Genomic DNA, 22,906 nt, shown 5'->3' on the forward strand with positions numbered 1-22,906 from the left:
CAAGATATTTGGAATGATGCTTGTAACCATCTCAACACACATTGACACCCATAGTAGGAAAAATTACATTATTATTAGTCCAGTCTTGACAGAGCAAGAGCCCGGACTAGGACCTGTGTAGCATGCTCGGATAGGAAATGTCTGATTTTCCTGATATTGTAGAGGATGAATCTACGGGACCGAGTGGTGCTGGCAACCTAATCTGTGAAGTTGAGCTGATCTTCGATCAACACTCCCAGGTTTCTGGCCTTTCTCTAAGATGTGATGGTTGATGAAAATTACTTGATCATTTTTTTTGTTTTGTTACAAAAGGTATTTTGAAGAATGTAGGACAGCAAACAGTTCTGGGGCACTTTTGACAACCATTGTTTTATTCCTTCTATGGGGTTCAGTAACCTGCCTTCACGTGCTCTTGTACATTTTATAATTCCCACTTTCAACCCGGAAATAATTTATGGAACGACGCTCTTTTAATGTTAGCAGACACTTTTAATTTTACTAAATCCAAACGTTACTTCTGGGTTGAAGTTTCCGAGAGCACGTGAAGGCAGCATAACTTGTGTCATTTTCTCAAGCGCTTGTACAATCATTAATCAATTTTTTATGTAAATCATAATTTACAAGATACAAAACTTCAGTGATGTTTGTTTTGGATCACGTTTTCTCTTGCTTCTGCCTAGAAGCCTAACGCTAGCAACCACCTATAACCACCTCAACACTTTTCCATAGGTGTAAAAATACAGTTTGTAAATACTGTATTTGTTTCTTTCTACTCAGCTCATTTTATATATGCATTCAAGTACAAATCCTAAAATGCGTAAGCCAAGAAATGCTTATCATAAACAATATTTATTTCTGCAGCTCCACCGCATAAAGTGGTGTTTTTGTGTGTCCTATACTCGTGTTCTCTAGACGCATGCATAATGCAATACACCGTTGCTTTTCCATTCCGCTTCCCCCATGCCATGCCCGTAAAAATAGACCCATGGAAGTCCACATCATTCCTGCTTCATTATTTTATCATGTGTATTTCTCTTCTCCTCGATGCTGGCGTAACGTCTGCGCCACGTCTCAAGTGATCCCATCAGAGCCATCCATCAACTTTAGGACAGATGTGTTTTTGTAAACGTGTTAAGATAAGGCGTCTGGTGAGCTGTGGGTGTCCGAGTGTGCGGGGAAATATCTATCGGTCTTTGTGTTTCCATTGTTTATGTTCAGTGTAGACTTTTCAGATAGATGATTGCTATCCATGTCAAGATAAATCGCTAGATTAAATAGATCAACGTGGACTTATTTAAGATTGAATGCAGTTATTGTCACTCCGAGAATAAAGTACTGCTGTATCACGTTGGTTATATAGTGATGGTAGAACTGATCGATCACCGTGGTATACGGTACACCGGGACACTTTTAAGAATACATGGCAAAAATCATGTTTTTTTGATCATTTGCATTTTACAGATACATGAGGTTAAGCAAAAATATATTTATTAGCTCATGTAGAGAAGTGAAGGTGGATAATACCACATCTAGAGTCTAATAACATCATGTTGATGAGGAGAAAATCCCAGAAGACAATTTCAAAAGTCGTTTTTCCAAAGGGGGTAAAGGGTACCATATGCACATTATTTTGAGCAAAAAGCAAGAATGTGTCTTCGCTTTCTCAAGGTCAATAATTGAATATAGTTGTCAGTGTGGGGGTTTGTATCTGTGTTTGCGCTTATAAGATTTGATTGAAAAGTCCAAATCATTTTCAAGGGTTATTAATGGGCATGCACACACTTTTACACTAATATAAGTAAAAAATAACAGTAACCTCTTTGATTTACTCTTATATATCCAATGAGTTTATCATGTCCCATGGGCCCCTACACACCAGCTGCTATGGCTCAGGGTCACCCCTGCTTTCTACACACACACACAAACACGCACGCACATATTGAGCACGGTCCATGTCACACTAAAAGCACAAGGGTTTATGGGTAGTGTCAGTAAAGCGCTACTCGACAGATAAAACAGCTCAAATAGGTTTCTAAGGGGCCCTGAAAATACTGCCTCATTGAAGCACAGACGCCCGGACCCAATTTCCACACAACAGTCCATCGTATGACGAAAACTCGTATAACACCCCACGTCAACAAGATCCTTCATGCGGCAAAGCAGAGTGTCTCTCCCAATGGAAGATCTGACTGTTTTTGGAGTCAAGGTGCTAATAAGAATCTATTTAATTCATCATGCGGACAGCGTTGTTGTACTGAATGAAATCTGACATCACTGTGCAATGTTTCATGAATGTATAGTAAAGTTTTGAGGTGTTTGTATGAGGTTGGTGAACATTTCATATGAACGCACATTTTAAGAAGTCTGTAATGGGATTTGGTTTCAGGCAGGCGACACTGTGAATATATAGAGTTGGTTTGCCATCTGCTGTTCACAGATGATAACGCCTGCAGATGAATTTCACAAGCAAATTTGCAGTGGCCCCAAAAATATTTGAAGAGATAAAATGTCTTTAAAGTCATTACATTATAAAATATTAAACGAAGAGCGTGTACATAAAAATACTAAGCACTTTTTCCTCAAAACTAAATTGTCTTTTCTAAGAAATTTTGCAATTCATTCAATGCAAGGTTATTTTAGTTTACTAAAATTAAAACTTGATAATCTTTCTGTTTATTAAAATCAAATCAAATATATTGGCCTTAAATTATTGGGGAAACTTGAACTAAATGAAAAGTTGAAATGTTGCCTCAGAAATAAACTGAAATAAGTTGTAGGCACTAAAAATTATAATCATAAACAAAAACAAAAATAAAAATTAATACATTTTATAAAGCAACATTTAAAAAAAACAAATAAATGTTTTAAAATGAAAAAGGATTTAACAAATTTGCTAAAACTTAAAACTAAAAATGTAAAAAGTATAGCTAATTAAAAATATAAATAAAACTATTTTTTAAAGCTAAGCAAATTAATTTTTTATTAACTGTTTTGCTTAATTTTTTTTTTCAAAAATATTAATAGAAATGTACTAACAAATTGATTAATTAAAATAAAATAAATATATTAATAGGTTAATATATTTTTTGAATAAATCATTTTAATTTATTTTGTGCTATTTCACTTAAAAAAATAAATATGGTAACAACCACAAATATACCTTGGTTTTGTAACCCAAATTTACCCAGTTATTTGTACTAAAACTGATCATAATGTTTACAACCCGTTTACAATGGTAAAAAATTGTTAATTTGCCTAAAACAAACACACAATCGTAATGTATTTTGTTTGATATTAGAGTAAAATATGATCCGGACAATGCTTCATTATATTTCTCTTTAACAAACAACGATTAAATACACAATAATATTAACATTACAACAGTCAAGATCACCTCCAAAACCCCTGTTAAACTTTCAGACACTGTTCAATTAACTTCTGTTTCTCAGTTATAAACAGAGGAATGAAGGATTCGAGAGGCATTTTCCGTGAGATAAACAGCTTTATACAATCGTCTGTTGTGAAAAAATGAGCATTGAAAGCTGTTAACCAATCAACAGTCACAAGCAAGTGGTAGAGCGTGTGATTGGTGGAAAATAAAAGTGACAAGGTCTAGAGCAGAAACTGTCCAGTAATGAATATCAGCATGAGCGTGTAACATAAACAAAGTTTGATCCCAGTTTCCCAGCATCCGTTAACACTCCTTCACTAAAGTTCAAGAATAAGTAAATATAATTTCATCATTTACTCACTTTCATGTTCCAAACACCATTTTACATTCTCCGTTCGATAGAATAAAAACGAAATAATTTAAGGCCTGTGCACTCCAAGATAAACAACTATATAAGCGTTGACACCACAAGTTTTTTATGAGATTTAAAAAATTAAAGGAGTAGTTCATTTTCAAAATAAATGTTCATGATAATTTACTCACCCCCTGTCATCCAAGATATTTATGTATTTGTTTCTTTAGTTCAAAAAAGAAATTAAGGTTTTTGATGAAAACACTCCATATATATACATATATAGCTTTCCTGTAGCTCAGTGGTAAGAGCATTGGGTTAACAACGCAAGGTTGTGGGTTCTATCCCAGGGGATTGCAAATACCTATGTATAAATGTATAGGATAATGCAATGTAAGTCGCTTTGGATAAAAGCGTCTGCCAAATGCATTAATGTAAATGTAAATATAATGGTTGAAGGTCAAAATGACAGTTTCAGTGCAGCTACAAAGGGCTTTAAATGATACCAGACGATGACTAAGAGTCTTATCTAGTGAAACTATCGGTCATTTTCAAAAAATATAAAAAATGTACATGCTTTATTAACACAAATGCTCGCCTTGCTCTGTTTTGCGATGCGCGTTCATGACTTCACTTAATACGTAATTACGTTGAAATGGTCACGCTAGACGTAGGCGGAAGTACCGATTCAGTGATTACAAATGTGGAGAAGGAGGACCGTTCAAAACTTGTTGAATGTTCAATGACACATATATATATATACATTTTTGTGTCTTTATGTCAGTTTATTGTTTAAAATGGTCATTTCGTGTACGTATCCTGGATGTTGTAATATTCAAAAAGCGTGACCTTTTCAACATAACTGCCTATTACGTGAAGTCATGAACACGCATCGCAGAACAAAGCAAGGCAAGCATTTGTGTTTATAAGATATACACTCTAAAAAAAATTGTGCTTTATAGCACTGGAAGTGGTTCTTGGCTCGTAATCATAAGGGAACCACTTTAAGTGCTGTATAGAACCATATCTTGGTGCTTCAACCACACATGCCTCAACAGGTTCTTTATACGGAAACGGTGCTATAGGGCACCTCGGTCACTCCAAAGAACCTCTGAAGAACCACTCAAGCACCAAGATATAGTGCTATACAGCACTAAAAGTGGTTCCCCTATGATTACGAACCACTTTTTAGTGTTTTTAGAGTGTTCACATTTTTTTATTTTTAGAAATTGACCGATCGTTTCGCTAGATAGGACCCTTATTCATCATCTGGTATCATTTAAAGCCCTTTGAAGCTGATCTGAAACTGTAATTTTGACCTTCAACCATTTGGAGTCCATTGAAGTCCACTATATGGAGAAAAATCATGGAATGTTTTCATCAAAAAAACTTAAATTCTTTTCCACTGAAGAAACAAATACATAAACATCTTGGATGACAGGGGGGTGAGTAAATTATCACGAAAATGATGAACTACTCCTTTAAGGACTGTCCAATGATATCCATCCTCGGTATAGTTATCATTATAGTGTCATTGCGGTACATTATAATCCACTTTTCTCTTAAGTTTAAAATGAATTTTTATACTTTTTTATAGTTCTCAAACAACTTTGGTGTGAACGGGCCTTTACAGCATCTCTGAGATTTTTGCATACAATAAGGAAGGGTCAATGAAAGTACCCATCTGATATCTCATATTTAACATCATCTTTGTGAAGTTATCATACATCGACGATATACCATGCTCCTGTCCTCTTGAATCTCATTCACGCTTCCGCATAATCAAACTTGGCACTGGAACGACAAAAACCATGGCGTTTGGCATTGATGTTAAATCTAAGTAAAATATATATTTTTAAGAACTTTCCCTTTAGATAAACTGCACTCAATAGTCGCAACATTTTTACGTACTTTTATGTTTACTTCTTCAAATTTTCTTTGTACTTCAAACGTACTTCTTCAAGTGCACATTTATATGTACTTCTTTACATTTTTGTTTTAGATCAGTGGGAAACAGCATTGTGAGCAAACCCACAAAACTGAAGAATGCTCCAAAAAAGACTCCTTTTGTAATCTAGAGGACTAAATATGGATTTGGACAGTCTATGCCGGTCCTAAACTTTGGTACATTCTGCACAAATTTCAGCACCGCAATGCGAAAGCGTTAATGCAAAAATAATCAACATGATCCAACAGTAATTGAACCGGCTAAAACGTGATATGCTCAAGTTTTTTTCTGTTGCTTTTCTAACATGTGATGGACCTTACAAAGCCCCATGGCAGTTTAAACTATGCCAGTTTTTACTGGAAGCGATACTAAGTTTGATAAAACTGACCAGAATACAAAACATTCAGAACAAGTGTCCATATCCAGCGCCCCGCAGACATGGCAGTGTATCGTAAAAGGCTAAACGAATTTAACCTCAATGGAAAAGTCTGGAATGTACTGATATGGTTTTCTCTGGGATTGACAGTCGTCGACTGACTCAAGAAAACATGTTTGTGTTCAGGGCAAGTCGTCAAGAATGAAAAACATTTAGAAAAATGTCTCACTAAAGCTCAGGTTATGATATAAAACCATTAAAGTCAACGTAAAACTTTTTTACTCCTATAATGTGATTTATTAAAAAAATGTAATTCGGGGAAAAAAAGAGATCCATATTCATAAATGAAAAAGTATTCAGACATGAATGTTAGTTTGTAAGATCTTGATTTTTTTTGCACAATTACACCAAAAATGTATTGTATTTAAGTATGTAAATACTATAAATAATAATTTCATGTTGACTTTAAGGCTTTCGATAGCTTTGTGAACATTCCAGTAGAAAAGTCTTTAATCGGAAATCAAACCCCGGTTTCTCAGGAAGGCCAAAGTTGGAAACATTCCTAGATGTTTACTGCTTGTTAGTTTTTAAGATTATTTGCACATAGTGGTCACATTCATATTGAAGTGCTAGTAAGAGTGCACTTTTGTGTAACATGCCCTTTTTTAAACGTGTTTGTGTGCGAGCATACGCACACCAAACGTGTGAGACAAACAAATATACAAACGTGACGATCCATACAATGCAAAATTTAGCGGCGAATGAAGACGACGACGCAGTCAAGCGATCAGAACCAGAAGAAATCTAAATGACACAAAACCCGTCCACTCGCGCTGTAGTTCGATGGTCCATAAAAAAGTATTTTGTACAGATAAAAAGAGCGTCAAAATATCAAAGTCCTTTGGAATATCAACTTCTTCTTATTTTCACCACTTGCGTGACGGATCTAGAGCGAGTCTGACATCCAAATACATCGGGTGTTCATCCGGAAAACTCTTTTTTTCCGAGTATGACTCGTCTGTTCGAGTAATTTGTGAAGAGGTTGAAAAAAGAGAATATGTTCAATCGACCAAAGTGCAAAAATGAACATTCACTCCAAGCCGAAAGTGCTGGTCTCCTCTACTGCGGTCAGCATCTTCTCATACAGCATTGAGAACGAGGGATATGGGGGAAGATCCAGGCGATTGAAACACGTGTGAGCTCTGCAGGAAAAATTAAAGACAGAATAGTCTGTATTAATGACAGAGAGAGATAAGAGGACACACATTTTTTTAGCAACTACATTAAAAACAGACAGTTTGCGCCATCTTGTGAAACAAATCTGCAATGCAGTCTGTTTATTCTGATAATAAAATTGCTTCAAATAATGCATAACTGCAGATAAATGCACTCGAGATCTAGAGATCTCAGAAAGTTATAAAGTTTTTTTATTTTTATTTTAGTCACACAGATTTGAACGTAAACTACAGATGACGCTTACCTGGGTAGAGAAGTGATCTTCCCCCATTTCTCTACGCAGAAGCGACGCGGTCCGTTGCTGCCCCGGAGCGATGCGAAGCCCTCGTATGGGATGCTAGACGTCCCTGTCACAAACTGAGACAGCAGAGACATTTCAACCATGACTGGAGAACACAGACTCATAAAGAGAGCTGCGTGATCAACACTCACTTGAAGCAGTCGGAGTCTCTGCTCATTGTTGAATCGCTCCACTGCCGCCCAGAACCACCGAATCACGAGGTGGTTGTCATGGTAACCTGCATGGACAAAATACAGACCAAAGTCAGTTCCGATACATCCACAATGTGTCAACTATAAGTTTATTGGGCAGGTTTTCTTTTTTTTCATTTTTTACCATATGGAATATATGAAAATATCATGACTAATATTTAATGCCATCACTGTACCATGGTAACACTGCAGTAGTTGTTTATAGGTAAACAGTGTGATTGTTGTGTGTGTTTACCTCCCCTGTACTCGGTGTTGTTTCTCCAATCTGACAGATCGATCTCGGCAGTTCCGGCTATCACCAGCTCCAGCTCACGTGCATCAAACACAGACACCAGCCGCGCATCCACAACCTACAGGTCAGATGTCACTGCATTTAAAACTTTCTCTGTGGTGTCAATTAATAATAAATCAAATATTATTAGAAGGATAAATTAATAAAACCTGACAGTTCAGACGGTGACCAGCAAGAAATTTTATGTTGAGATTGTTATTATACATTTGTTTTTATTATAGATTTATTCAGATTTTATTTTATATATTTAATTTTTTTGTTAATTTTAGTTTTATAATTAGTTATATTTAATTATATTTAGTTTTACTACATGTTTAGCATTTGGTTATGTCTGTCATCATATCATTAATTATTTGTTTATTTTTTATATTTATTTGTTTATTAATACGTTTAAGTTTTGGTAAAATATATTAACCTCGTCTCCCTAACAGAAGGTTTACTAATCATTTTTTGTAATTTAAATAAACAGCACAATACCGTTGACATTTTATAAAGCGTCTTAAAAAATGTGTAAATGGGGTTTCATAGAAGTTATGAAAGACCTTGTTTTGATTTATATGGTCCTGATACACTACTAACACTACAGAAATTATTTTTAAATGATACAATGTTATAGTTTTAATGGAAAAATAATCACATTTAACACAGTAACATAATTCTATAGATGCCTTATATTTTACCAAAGGTGTATTTTCATTATTTTACAAAACAAGAACCTATATTTTTGTTTGCATTTGGATGCAAACCAAACAATGTATAAAAATTCGATATTCAGAAATCTTCTTGATTTATTTAAATATATATATTATATTTTTATATATTTGTCAGAAGTAGCAAAAATGCAGGCTGAAATGTTGAGTGTTGAGCGTTGATACGATTTTAATACCTCATAAAAGCCTCGGACGAGACTGTCGGTCTGCTGAACGACGCCCCTCTCTATACGCCACTTCACCATCCTCTCAATGTATTCCTTCTTATTCTTCTCAGACACGGGGATATTCGCACCGCCGGGCTTCAGCTCGCGCTCTGTGATCTAACACACACACAGTAAACATACTTATTATAAGCAACAGAAGGGTTGTGACATCACATCCATGCATATACTGTATGCATATCATTGCCGATAACAATATAGAAACTATGTAAAAATATATGTCGTATGTCCAGATGTTCAGACACACACTGACCTGTCCAAAGACCTCTTCATTGACGGTGAAGGTGAGGTCCAGCATATCCTCAATATCATTATCCTTCATCCACTGCAAACTCTGATGAAACTCTTCATCCAGATACTCCAGATCGCTCAGCTCACACGGACTACACAGACAGAGAAACATCCACAACAAATTTATATAAACACACAAAATAAACATGAGCAATCCAAGCACGTGCAACAACCAATAAGCCAATCCTTTGATGTAAAAAATCTTATGAAAATATGATCAAAACATGGTTTGCGCCAGCGTCACTTTAACTTACATCCGCAGCAGACCTTTGTAGAAGGGTCGTGTGAAAAAGGCATCCAGCAGATATTGATGGATGAGAGCCAGACCCAGAATACGCCCGCTAAACCGAAACCTGAAAGGAGAGAATGATCAGAAACCACAAAAAATAGGCTTTAATCTTGGTAGAAACGAGAAGTCCACCATCTTGCAGACACAGATCAGCACTCACCACTCGTGATGGTTGTCCACAAAGGCAGACATGGGGCTGATCTGAACGGTGTAGGTGTCATTGGCCGAATACTCGAACAGACCGTAGTACGGGTTAAAAAGCTCCCGCGACACCAGAAAGAAAAACTCTCGTGACGGGCCGCTGTAGTCCAGTCTTAACATAACCCAAAATAGACAAATGGTGTTCAATCAACATATCAGTTCTGATTGAATAAGCCTGTCCTGTCGGAAAGCTCAGATTAGTCCAGCGCACTGAATTTCAAACCAAACTGGTTTGGCACTTGTCAGGTTGGTGGGCCAAACATGTCTTTTCAAAGAGGCAACGATGTTTGTGACACATCGCTTATAAAAAGAAAGGTCTGCTATACAGAAAGTGCAGGTGTAGTATTTTTATGTCATTAAATATACTTAAAATGACACTTAAGTAAATCTTTACGAATCTTTACTCAATCTCTGGATACATACTTATCGTACTCTAAGAACACTTGGCTTTTAGTTGCATTTACTCTTTTAGTTAAGTAAAAAGTCAAATCATTTTTATATCGTTTTAAATACTGTCTTATAAAAACTACCGTGTTTAAGTTTATTGTGTAATGATAAAATATTTGTAAATATAAAACTATACGTACAATGTTATGTTCACGGAAAGAAAAGTTATATAAACTTACACTTCGGTTTTAAAAATGAGAGTATCCTTCACAAACTAAAAAAGAAGTGCTCCACGTATTATAACTAATAACTTTATCTAAGTTCACTTGTAGTTGCACTGCAACCAAAAAACACTTGTAAGCTAGTTAAGTTTACTTGACTTAAAAGTATACTTTTATAACTAAAAAGTGGACCAATTTAGTCCATAGTGGTAGTAGTGATAAAATAGTACACTTACAATAATGCAACTACATTGATATTAGTACACAAACTACATAAATAAGTTTCACATACATTTGAAGTATTGTATATTTAATCAAATAATCCATATATGTTTATCTATATAAATGTGACGTGGTTTATAGTTGAAAACGAACCCTTCCTCTCCAACGAAGCTGACGTAAAGTTTACTTCTTTGTAGATCCTTGCGTGAGTAGCACATGATCTGGTTGAAGGCGTCCTCTAGTAGGTGGTCTCTGCGGATTATCAACCTAACACAGAAAACATGAGTCTGTGAGAATCTGTGCTTGCGTATTACACCACGGGACTCAGTACGACTGCTTACTTGACTTTGCCCGGTCCCTGTCCATAACCTTTGGTCTCCAGTTTGCGATAGAAATTTCGAAGTTTGGCTTCGAAGTCTCGTTTGTACGGTGCGGGGGCTCGTGCATTCGCCCGTTGTGTTCCTGAGAAGTGGAGAGAAAAGGAACACGCTGTTCATCAAAATACAGCCACTTCTTCACATTTTAACGAAATTAGATGCGATTCCATCACACCACACAACCAAACATTATTACATAATTTAGAAATACTCATGCTTTATTATGTCAAATCATTAAACTTGGTTTCGCGGGAAAAATTTTTGGTTTTGAGGAAAAATGATAATCATCACAAAGCACATTTCTATATCAATTTCAATAGAAAGCAAAATTCTCCTGATTTTTATCCATCCTGAACTTTAAGAGAAACATCCAGAATATTTTCTAGAGTATGTTTGCATATCTTTAGAATGATGTGAAGTATAGATCAAGTGAAACTAGTTTCAAAAATCATGTTTTTTTATTGTGCATTTCAATTGATATCAATAACTAACACAGTAAAACACAATAAAACATCATAACATCTGTACACCCAAACACGTAAAGAACAGGGGCTAATAGAAGAAAAATGGATGAATAACCAACCTGGAGAGTTCTGAGGGGAGGAGACTGGAGACCCTCGAGGTGATTGACAGTAGCTGGGGTGTAGTAAGGCATGAGGCGGAATGTATGACATCACATCCTCTTCAAACAAACTAGAGAGAGAAAATACCATGAATACAGTGCATATATGTGTTGAAAATGTATTAAAACGGAAAGACGTATTCTTAAATCAGCATTTTTTAGAATTTTCCAAAAACAGATGAAGCCGCGGAAAAAATGAAGAGACCATTCCAAACTTTCATTTTATCATAGTTTTTTGATGTATCGTGGCCATTCCAGTCGAATGTTTGTTGAATTTCAACAAAATCCAAACTCAGGAGTGACATAAAGTCATCCAATAGCAATGCGAATGACTAGACACATGAAAACTTTGACCAACATTTTTTGGTTAAACATTTCCAAAATATATGTCGAAATATTATTGTTGTGTTGATCAAAAGTGAATCAGAACTTGTTTTCTTTGCAGTGTTGAGATATGAAAAAACACAGAGCATCTTTTCTGTTATTTTCTGAAAATAAATGCGAATAGAAACAAAATTGTGCTAGTAGTTCACAGAATCAAATATAAAATTCTCATTTTACCTAAACCATACCTGTATAAATAGTTAATTCGGAAGAAATGGATAAAGCTCTTTGGTCTCTTCATTTTTTCTGTGGTTGTAAGTCAACTTGTTGTTTCAGAGAACGTGATAAATTTGGTCCCATTTTCTAATACTTTACATTAGCCATGTATTCACAGAAAAACTCACAGATGTAAAGGTTACCTGAGTAAAATCACTAAGTCGGCATCACTGGAGAGTCGAGCTAAACCAGACACGCCTTCATTACGAATGAACTGAACTTTCTCCCTGCACACACATCAAAATTCACATGATGTTTCTCATTAATGATTATAATAAACAGCTATAAAGCAAATGTGTTTTTGTGTGTTCTCACCTGAGGGAATGATTTCTAATGAGCTCAGGCTGTCTCTCCTGCAGGATCTCGAAAATGTTCGGCTGCCGCAAAAACACTACTATTTTATCATTATAGGCTTTGGAGAAAGAGGGAAACAAACACGGTGCTCATTGGCCAAACATAAAAAAACACAATGAATCCTTGTCATTTTATTCCAATAAATTTGAATACGATAAAGCATTTTACTTCAAAATGTGATTCCGTATCATAAACAATAAAAATGTTACGAAACGACTCACCGACAGGAACTACATCTTGACACAGGTTACGATTGGCTGTGAAGTTGTTGGAGGGGCGTGGCAGAACAGAGGCTCCTGCATGTCGAGGGGCATCACCCACCTGCATCACATATCATTAATATCATAAAATATTAAGTTTAAATGTTATAACAATACAGTTCTCGGCTCTCTTTGCGTAATTCAGACAATATTTAATCCCTTGTGGATCTACTTTAAGATGAAGTTTGTTTTATCACAAGTGACAGTTAATGGTGGTTATTTCCAGGTCTTTATTTACTTAATATTTTCACGAGCAATTAGACCTTTTAAATAATCTAAGAATCATTTTCATGTTACTAAGAGGATTTAAAGATTACTGGAATGATATTTCGACTCAGTATTCATTCAAAGGTGGCCACAGACAAACACAGACGACTGTGGGTGGACTGATGTGAAAATGACAGCAGTGCATGCTGGGACACGGCAGAGATCGGCGGTGTGAAATTAATCAGCACGTGTAAAGACCCCTGAGAGGGCGATCTGTTCTTAACACTGTCGTAATGTGAGATTTACCTAATAAAAATCCTGCTGAGCCAATTTTATGAATTTTACGATACCCTGATAATAAATGTCAGAAAAATTCATTATAATCTTCTGTTCTCTTTCCCATGCTTGGCTTTCCATAATTGGTTCATTGAAGGTTTTAACTGTGATGTACAGTATGTGATGCGGGCTGCTCACCTCTCCTGCGCTGTGGCTGCGCTGGCGGCTCAGGTGCTGGCGGTGGACCAGAAGGCTGCTGGGTCGAGCGCTCTGAACCGGCAGACGGGGGTCTATGAAGGTGGTGGCCCTGCAGTTATGGTCCACGAAGAAAGACTGAGGGTCAAGAGAAACAAACAAGACGTTCAGAGACCACACACTGATGTGTGAAATACTTTGGGCTTTTACATTTAACAAATAAATAAACTAGTGTAATAAATAAATAAGAAATTCAGACACCAAGATATTCAGATAACAAACACTGATGTGTGAAATATTTTGGGTTATTACATTTAACAAATTAATACATTTGTGTATTAAATAAAAAATCGAATTGTAATAAAAGAACTAATAGGATAATTTGCCCTACTAAATAAGAAATTAAATAAGTGTAATAAATACATAAATGAAATAATTTAGACTAAGAAATATAAAAGAATTACATTTGTGTGACAAATAAATAAGACATTTTAGCGGTCATAAAAATAACTAACAGAAATTTTATAAGTGTAAAATATAATAAAGTGAGCATTATAAATAAATAGGAAGTTAATGTAAATAAAAATGTAAAATCTGTGAAATAAATAATAAATGAAACTGTAAGGAAAATAAATAAGAAGAAGTTCTATAAGTGTAATAAATAATAGATTGAGTATAATAAATAAATAAGAAATTAAAAAATATATAAAATAATTATATTTGTATGACATTAAACAGTAAAAAAATTAAAATATATAGAATAATTTGCCCAACTAAACAGAAAATGTAATAAGTGTAATAAATAATCAAGTGAGCATTATAAATAAATAGGAAAGTAAATGTAAATAAAAATATTAAATTTGTGAAATAAATAAGAAACTGTAATGAAAATAAATATTGAAAAGAATTTACCCAACTAAAAAAGAAGTTCTATAAGTATAATAAATAAAATTTTAATAACAAAATTAATTAACTGTTGTAATTTTCAAAAAAAAATGTATGAATGTAATTAATTCATAAAAATTAATGAATAAATAACAAAACAGGAAATTACATGAGTTTAATACATAAATAGCAACTATTACATGTAATAGATAAGAAATTGTATTACTGTATTAAATAATTAATTTAGAAATAAGAAAAAATTGTATAATGAATAACGTAAATAAGTGTTTTATATATAAGAAATTGAGTGTAATAATCATTAATTAATACATTCATTAAATGTGTAATAAAAACAAGAAATTAAATAAGGGTAGTAAATAATAAATAAGTGTTAAAAATAAAAGAGAAATTGAATGAGTGTGATGAGTATAGTTAAACAAAACACTTATACTAAACTGCAGTATGTGAAGAATGAGTGATTTGAGACCTTGCCCACATGATCGTGTTTCATTTCCCAGCCCCGCGGCAGATCCAGCTGTTTGTTGGCAAACATGTTGAGGAAGGCCACCAGATCTCGGTTGTGCTGGTAGCGTTCGAAGTGATGCGTGTCCCGTCGCACTTTACTGATCATGTGCTTCAGACACGTGTTACTTGTAAACATGCGGTAGGCACTCTGACAAAACAGGCAACATATTTCATAACAATTTGTTACTTTTACGAAAAGTATGGCCACAAAATAATCTCACAATTCTCATTTATGAAAAAAACACCTTTCGAATTAGTCCGGAACTGCTACTTTTTATTGCACGAGACATCACAAATCTCTTCAAAGAAACAGGAAAAAGGCTCGTGGGTAAAACCTCCATATGGTGTAAATAATTGATGACTTACAGGGTTGGAATGCAGTACGGTGAAGAAATCAGGGCTGGTGAGAAACTTGGCGGTGGGAGACTGAAGTAGCAGAGACAGACGAGATCGAGAACTTGTGGGTACGACCACACCATCACGACGGTATTCTAAAAAACAGAAAGTATGTATGATGACTGTTGCTTACGTTATTGCTAAGTACAAAAATATAAAATAATATATAATACTAATATAATAATAAGGCGCAATGTGTCACATTAAGGAGGTTCTATTGACAGTAATGCAATATAATTAGTGGTGGGCATAGATTAATTTTTTTAATCTAGATTAATTCCAAAATTAATCTAGATTAATCTAGATTAAAATGGTTCATTTGAATTCTGCCGAAGGCATTTAGAATATGTGTGCTACCCAAATAATGACTAAAAGTAAGTCTTTGAGAACGGGTTTCTTAAGCCAGGTGGCGCATTAGACCAGGGGCTCATCTCCTGTTTCCAAAATGCATCACAAACTGCTTGAGAAAGCTGTTCTACTATGATAATTGGTGATGAAAATTAAATTATGTTCAATAAGATGAACTTGTGTTTACTTCCGCATTAGCTAAGGGATGATTTGCGTTTAGGTGGTACTTGAGACTGGAAGAGCTCCTACAGTACATTTACATTTAGTCATTTAACAGACGCTTTTATCCAAAGCGACTTACAAAGAGTGAGGGAGCAACAAGCGATATGTCATACAGGAGCCATAATACATTAGATCTCAATACAAAGTTACTGGTTTCAACTAAAGCTAGACCACTACCTGTTGAGAGAAAGTGTTTTTTTTTAAACCAATTCCGCATTGCACAAGGTGCAAACAACCTTACTCTGGTCGATGTTTCCATTGGGAAGCCTCTTAAAAATGTAATATTCCCTGAAGCAAACCTGGCGGCTTCATAGCTGCATCCATGTTAGCACGTCACGTTTGATGCGGTAATTTCACAGTAACGTTATGTTGTGTTCAGACCAAACGCGAATGGCGCGTCAAGCGCGAGTGATTTATATGTTAATGCAAAGAGCCAATAGACCTACTTGCGGCACGAATCGCGCGAATGAAGCCCTGGTTATGAGATGATGAGGCGGCTTCTGCTTCCGCGAATGACGCGAATCACGCGAGTTGAAAAATCTCGTTCTCGCCCCGTACAGTGCAGTTAAGCTGGTATACATCCGCGCTAAAATATCAAGGTGAAAGTCATCATAGCTTGCGTAGTATAGACCCAGCTCCCAACCCAACTTTGAGAATAGATTAACGGCGACATTTTTTTTATCGCGCGATAAGAGTCTCACTAACGCCGTTAACGGCACACCACTAAATATAATATACATAATTATGTCTTAAGAGGTGTATAAAGGCCTGACATTATGAGGCGTTATGTTTTTATTACATTACAATGAGCTATTTCTATCTACATACCGCGCGAATTCACCATCTATACTGCTCAACAGAACGCGTTTTGTAAATACATTAACTCCTTCGGCAAAGAAGCGAAAACGCGACAACATCTTAGTTCTATGTCAGCAACCGTAGTGCTTCGAAAGGGAGGGGGAAGAGTGGAGTGAGCCGTTGGTTGCAATTCACAACCTCCCCACTAGAAGCCACTAAAATCTCCACATCACTTCTTCAAACATATCTTATGTTTCTACTGAGTCTGTTGCAATGCATTCAGGGAAGGCCAAAAGACACATGCACATTTTGAACATTTTTGATTAAATATGAGCCGTTTTTCAATTTTGCAGTCCGCTATTTGGTAAAGGCTGCTTGTTTGATGCCTAAATATAATGCTGTCGAGGAAGTCAGCTAACTAGGGTCATATTCCCTAAATTTCAGGGCTAAATTCTAATTAAGTTAACATATAAATACCGTGACCCAGGCAGTTTTTGAAATAATTTCGAGTACCACAGTAGTTCAGAATGACATGGCATGTGTGTACCAGGTATGGAGTTATGCAATGAGTCAGTTTCATCTGACGGCATCTCTGCAGCCTGCTCATCTGTCCTCTCATTGGTTATTGTCCTCCGAATACTCTGATACCTTAAAAAAACAACAGTAAAGAGAGAACGGACGAGAGAGAGAGTCAACGTCTGAATCATCGTACAATTTACAGACCTTCCGTGTAAATCAAACACATGATTTCTGCCTTGTTAATTTAACACCGACATCTATGAGTTGAGTTGATTCAATTCATCCAACCACAAATTAAACAGTATAATTGAACAGAGAGAGAGAGAGTTCTGAGTCCTTAAAGGGACAGTTCACCCAAAAATAAATGTCTTTGTTCTGCTAAACACAAAGGAAGATATTTGGAAGAATGTCAGTAAGCAAACAAAACTCATCCCCCATTGACTCCCACAGTTGGGGAAAATAAATACTATGGGAGTCAATGGGGGATGAGATCTGTCTTGTTACTGACATTTTTCCGTATATTTCCCTTTGTGTTTAGCAGAACAAAGAAATGTATACAGCTTTGGAACAATCTGAGGGTGAGTAAATGAAGACAGAATTTTCATCTTTGGGTGAACTGTCCCTTTAAGACACAAAATTGTGGGACAGATCAGGTTGTTGTGGAGACTAGTGCGTGACATTTTAAAAGAGCTGTTTTCCATACGAGAGAGGATTAACAAATGCCAATCTGGACTCTCATAAATCCCAAGATATAGCATTTTAAGGTCACAGGATGCTCATAACTCCCTCCAATCCGATCTCCTGGTTTCACGGCATTGTGTGACGTGTGTGTGGGACTGACCTGCGGTTGAGCTGCTCCATCTGTTGAATAGAGTTGGATCTCTGAAGGACCTGAGGCGCAGGTGGCGCTGTGGGACGCTGCCAGGTGGTCGTTCTGTTGACGTGATCCACGTAGAAAATCCTGCCGTGACTGTCGATACGAGCTTCCCAATCTAAAACGTTCATCGTAATGCCAAATTTAAAGAAGCCGTCTTATATATCTCACAGAAATGTATGGCAAACCATCTTGTTTGGTAATAAAACATTGAAACTGTTACTACTGAGAACACACACACAACCAGACCATCACAAATAAATGCTTTCTTACTTGGTGGGAGAGGCTCATCCACTCTCTGATAGCGACCGATGTCGTGACGCACTGAAGGAAGTGACCTCACTGCCTGATGGCCGTTCAATTGAGCACTTGTGCCTGACAATGACAAAACAAAAAAGTGATTAATTCATTCACAAACGTTTCTACTCTACGTTCTAAAAAAAAACGGAAGTCACCTGTCTCTGCATCTGTTGCTGTGGCAACATGTGCAGACTCAGCCTCCGCCCTCGCTTCATTACTTGATTCCACCCCTTCGGCCTGTGATGCGCTACCCGATGCCCGTAGGTTCCGCCTCCTCCAGACGTCTCCATCTTCCTCCCCCTCATTGGCCGCCTCGTTAGAGCACCCCTGCTCTGATTGCTTGGCGGCAGTGGCTCCGCCCACTTCGCTAGCTGAGGCCTCTGATGCTGTAGCCTCGGATGATGCAACATCATCCCTGGTACCCAATCCATCCCCATCCTTTGTGATGCATATTAAGTTTCAAAAACACACAAAAGACAAGTTTTTATTTTAGTTTTATTACATTTCTGTTTCATATGAACTTCACGTCAGACCTGTGTAACGGCAGCTGGCTGCTGCGTGTCGTCAGTGGTTTGTGTCGGGTCGTGACCTCCCTCCGCCCCTCCGTTTTGGCTCGTCGTGTTGGTGCTGCTCGAACCCGATGCGGTAGCCTCCGTGTCCGTGGCACCACTCGCCGTTTCTGACCCAACATTCCCCCGGTCTTTCACAGGACCCTTCCCCTTGTCCTGTTCAGAGGAGGCATGTCCTTGTGCCCCATTGGTCAACGTTGCATCCCGAGAGGCGTGTCCTTCCTCGTCTTCATCCGAGTCTATATGAAGCATGGCATTGAGCCGGGTGTCGGTGGGGAAACTGGAGCGTAGTTTAGGGGACGCAGCTCCCAGGGGTCTGTCCCCGGGGCCTTTAGGAGCCTCGATGGCATCCAGGTAATCATTTAGCGAGGATTGTCTGTGAGTATGACCCGGGATTGCTTCACCAGGGTCTGGGATCCCCTCTCGTAGGAGCCGATCTTCATCGGGCTCCACGGAGAACTCATCGGGTCTGAAGGCATCGCCGTGCAAAGAACCTTCGGAGCCGGTGGGTGAGGGGCCTCTGGTAACGCGAGGGGTGGGATGCAACACGTCCTCATCGTCCGATGGGCTGCCGGGGTCTCCGTTCACAGAGGAGGCTCCCAGCAGGGACCCCATAGCATCTAATAAAGCGTGAGAAATCCCTATTGAACCCCATGAAACTTCACTTTTGAGTTTACTGTAATATAATCATAAACACGTAAACTAAAATGTACCTTCTTGTCCGTTAGATGTGATCTCCACCCTTAAGTGAAGTTGTCCACTCACATATTCAGTCGGCAGACGCTGGCAAAGGGTGTAACTCACATACTGATCCCTGTAAACCACAGACAATCGCACAAGAACAATTTATTACGCAAGGCAATTTGATTCATTCAAATTAAATAGATTTTGCCTTTTTATAAATGTAATTTCTAAAAAAGAGATTTTTCCAGCTTGTGTGAAGTAAATTTCCATACAAACCATTACAAAATGTGGGCTCCTAAAAATAATACGCAGCTATTAATAGAGGTTCATGCATAAAGATGCTCAGTGTAAAATCTGAAAAGTGAAACGCTGACCCCGCAGCATGTCTCTCTAGCAGTCTTTGAACCGGGATCGTGAGCTGACCCAAAAAGCGCTTAATGATCGGGCGACTTTTGGCAAATTTGTCCTTGACCTCAATTTCCAGAATGTCCGTCATCAACGCAACAAAGGTGTACTTCTGTAAGGGAACATGATAGAATTATAAGAGTAACGATATTTTGTGCACCCCCCTAAAAAGTACAAATATATATATATATTAAGAAAATGTCTAATATATATTGTGGAGCAATGGTGGTTAACCTTTCTCATTGCTTTATTATTTTAATATTATGCTGAAATTCATTTTTTACCCAATGACAGATTTTAAATCTTAAATAATTTACTTGCAAAAGGTTAAATGAACCCTTTAACATTGTATGTTCCAAAAAATATATAATTTCAGTTTTATTTTTAAAATGATTTAATTGTGTTCATAAAAAAATATTAAATAAAAAAAATGTAATACTATTGTATTGTGTATTGAACAGGAATCATGATAGCATCGTTGCAGTCTTAAAAAGTATTACAGGTTAAAATAGATTTGATCGTGTAACAGTGTTATTTACCTCTCCGTGCCACACCGGGTTGGTGGTGTTGGATATGATGGATGTTCGTCTCTCTTGGCCATGGTGGGTGAATGTCGGGTAGCCGTTTCTCTTGCCTGGGTGGATGCTCATCTTCAGATAGGGGTCCGGGTTAAAAAACATGCCTCTCTTCAAACCCTGAGCCCTGATATCTGCAAAACATCGAAGAATAAAATAACCAAGAAGGGGTTATACAAAATATGAAATCTCAGCTGCACTGGCAGGTGTTCACCACAAGAGGGCAGAAACATGGCAATGTTTTAATTAAATAACTCATCATAGCAGTGCTGTGATAACTGAAAATGTGAGATGATAGGCAGATTAAAATAAATAGATTTAATACATCATTATAGATAAAAGGCACCAACATAGAATTGACTTGTACAATAAATTAACTGACTTTATTAATATTTATTTGTGATACATATGTCCATTATGCATCAGTTTACAAAAGCGTTCAGCCTACCGAACTGCTCATGTAGATTCATAAACTAAAAAGCAAAAGTCTGTTTCATTTAATTGAAATAAAGACTAACGCAATCGGAGATGTTAAAATATAGAAAAAATAAGGAACACAAAAAGCTTTTTGTTGTACACAAATAAAATTGTATAATTATGAAATATTAAGATTTATATAATATATCATTCTTGCTACAGTACACTACAATTAAATACAATTTTATTCTATATTCAGTCTACAAACTGTGTCTACAGTATTAAATATACTTCTATTCATGAACTATATTTCTGAATGAACTGAAATACTTTATAATGTTACACATTTCTTTAATTTTTATGCACATACCCGATACGGTGAAGCTGACCAATTTCCTGCAATGTTCTGTTACAGACTGACCATCCAGCTGCCCTTCTGCCCCGACCTATAGAGGGCACCATAACACACAATTACACACTTAAGTCCATAAAACTCCATTTTTTGTTTAGTCTGAGTTGGATGATGGACAATAAGATGGAAAAATCAAAACCTGTTGAAAATTATGCTTGACTTTGAAAGTAAAATAATGCAACATAACTATTTCTAAGCTATATTGAAACAACAAGTGATGAGAATAAACTTTGATATAATGCAAAAGCATTAGCAGGACTGGTTAGGTGTTTTAGCAGAAACGGTAGATACGTTTTTGTGAGAGGGTTCAGAGAGGACTGTAGGTTCATGTCATGAATAATTGAAGCCCATTATAATGTTCCTGCTCATTAATGTGGCAGTATGTGTGATTTATGATTATGGACTCTCGGTCAGAGAACTAACATGAATATTATGATCCATAATCCCTTACACATCATGTCAAGCCCATGTTTAATTCACATTCAGATTAATCCTTTTTTGGTGTGCTATATACAGCCTGATACAGGCGACTTCAAACTTTTATAAACTAACTGAACCTGAACACTTTGATGGATAAAGAGATGGAGCAAATGCCCGCTGGCTATATTTTATATGAGCTTTTATCCAAAGGTACTTACAAATGAGGAAAACAATAGAAGTAATATTATGTTTGTATTATTATCTTTAACGTTTTAGCTTTTACATTTCGTTTAAGACTGTCAAACAATTAATCGCGATTAATCGCATTCAGAATAAAAGTTTGTGTTTACGTAATATATGTCTGTGTACTGTGCACATTCATTTGATATTTATAAACATACACGCATTCATATTTAGACAATATTTACATATATTACAATAATATATGTAAATATTGTCTAAATATGAATGCGTGGATGTTTTTAAATTATATATAAATGTTTATTAATGTTTATATTTTTCTTAAATGCATGCATATATGTGTTTATAAAAACAAAATTAAATTGCACAGTAAATAGACATATTTTATGTAAACACAAACCTTTATTCTGGATGCGATTAATCGCAATTAATCACTTTCCTTACAGAAAATACACACCAAATGTACATCACGTGTGTGAAATATGTTTTTGGTACATTTTGGTGTGAATCCTATGTAAAACCCATGGGATAACATGTAAAAACCACATGTGCGACAAGTGGTGATATGTCTCCACACATGATCACATGTTCTTCACGTGTCCCCCCATGTTATCCTATGTGTTTCATATGGGATTCACACAAAAATGTTCCAAAAGCACACATTTCACATGTGTTTATTGCACATGTTAAACACATGTCGTAAACGTGTGATCACATGCAAAAAACATGTTAAAAAAAAGTTAAATTCACGTCTTTTCTGTAAAACCCCTTATATATTTTTTAATGAAACATAGTTTGAGATCAATCAATAACTAACTGAATCAGATTCAATG

At 36.4% G+C, this 22,906-nt stretch overlaps 1 protein-coding gene across 7 annotated transcripts in view; it reads right to left on the reverse strand.

The window, feature by feature from the left end:
• Nucleotides 1–4,360: 4,360 nt before the first annotated feature.
• The window catches only part of hecw2b (HECT, C2 and WW domain containing E3 ubiquitin protein ligase 2b), a 40,861-nt gene continuing 22,315 nt past the window's right edge, over nt 4,361–22,906 (reverse strand). For 6 of the 7 annotated variants that reach the window (XM_056771814.1, XM_056771780.1, XM_056771822.1 and 3 more), the window contains 26 exons: nt 21,411–21,486; nt 20,588–20,757; nt 20,018–20,160; nt 19,673–19,773; nt 18,924–19,600; nt 18,546–18,828; nt 18,364–18,465; nt 18,058–18,208; nt 17,245–17,345; nt 15,300–15,424; nt 14,896–15,081; nt 13,527–13,661; nt 12,807–12,906; nt 12,547–12,643; nt 12,375–12,458; nt 11,593–11,702; nt 10,974–11,094; nt 10,786–10,899; nt 9,762–9,914; nt 9,567–9,665; nt 9,275–9,404; nt 8,974–9,120; nt 8,031–8,145; nt 7,736–7,821; nt 7,548–7,660; nt 4,361–7,269 (listed from right to left, as the gene is read on the reverse strand). In XM_056771814.1, the coding sequence (XP_056627792.1) occupies nt 7,158–7,269; nt 7,548–7,660; nt 7,736–7,821; nt 8,031–8,145; nt 8,974–9,120; nt 9,275–9,404; nt 9,567–9,665; nt 9,762–9,914; nt 10,786–10,899; nt 10,974–11,094; nt 11,593–11,702; nt 12,375–12,458; nt 12,547–12,643; nt 12,807–12,906; nt 13,527–13,661; nt 14,896–15,081; nt 15,300–15,424; nt 17,245–17,345; nt 18,058–18,208; nt 18,364–18,465; nt 18,546–18,828; nt 18,924–19,600; nt 19,673–19,773; nt 20,018–20,160; nt 20,588–20,757; nt 21,411–21,486 (3,831 nt within the window). In that variant the 3' untranslated portion in view covers nt 4,361–7,157. The remainder of the gene's footprint in view (nt 7,270–7,547; nt 7,661–7,735; nt 7,822–8,030; nt 8,146–8,973; nt 9,121–9,274; nt 9,405–9,566; nt 9,666–9,761; nt 9,915–10,785; nt 10,900–10,973; nt 11,095–11,592; nt 11,703–12,374; nt 12,459–12,546; nt 12,644–12,806; nt 12,907–13,526; nt 13,662–14,895; nt 15,082–15,299; nt 15,425–17,244; nt 17,346–18,057; nt 18,209–18,363; nt 18,466–18,545; nt 18,829–18,923; nt 19,601–19,672; nt 19,774–20,017; nt 20,161–20,587; nt 20,758–21,410; nt 21,487–22,906) is intronic. The other variant, XM_056771829.1, reaches the window with a different exon arrangement.

This window comes from Triplophysa dalaica, chromosome 2 (assembly GCF_015846415.1).
Source record: "Triplophysa dalaica isolate WHDGS20190420 chromosome 2, ASM1584641v1, whole genome shotgun sequence".
In the NCBI taxonomy this organism is placed as follows: domain Eukaryota; kingdom Metazoa; phylum Chordata; class Actinopteri; order Cypriniformes; family Nemacheilidae; genus Triplophysa; species Triplophysa dalaica.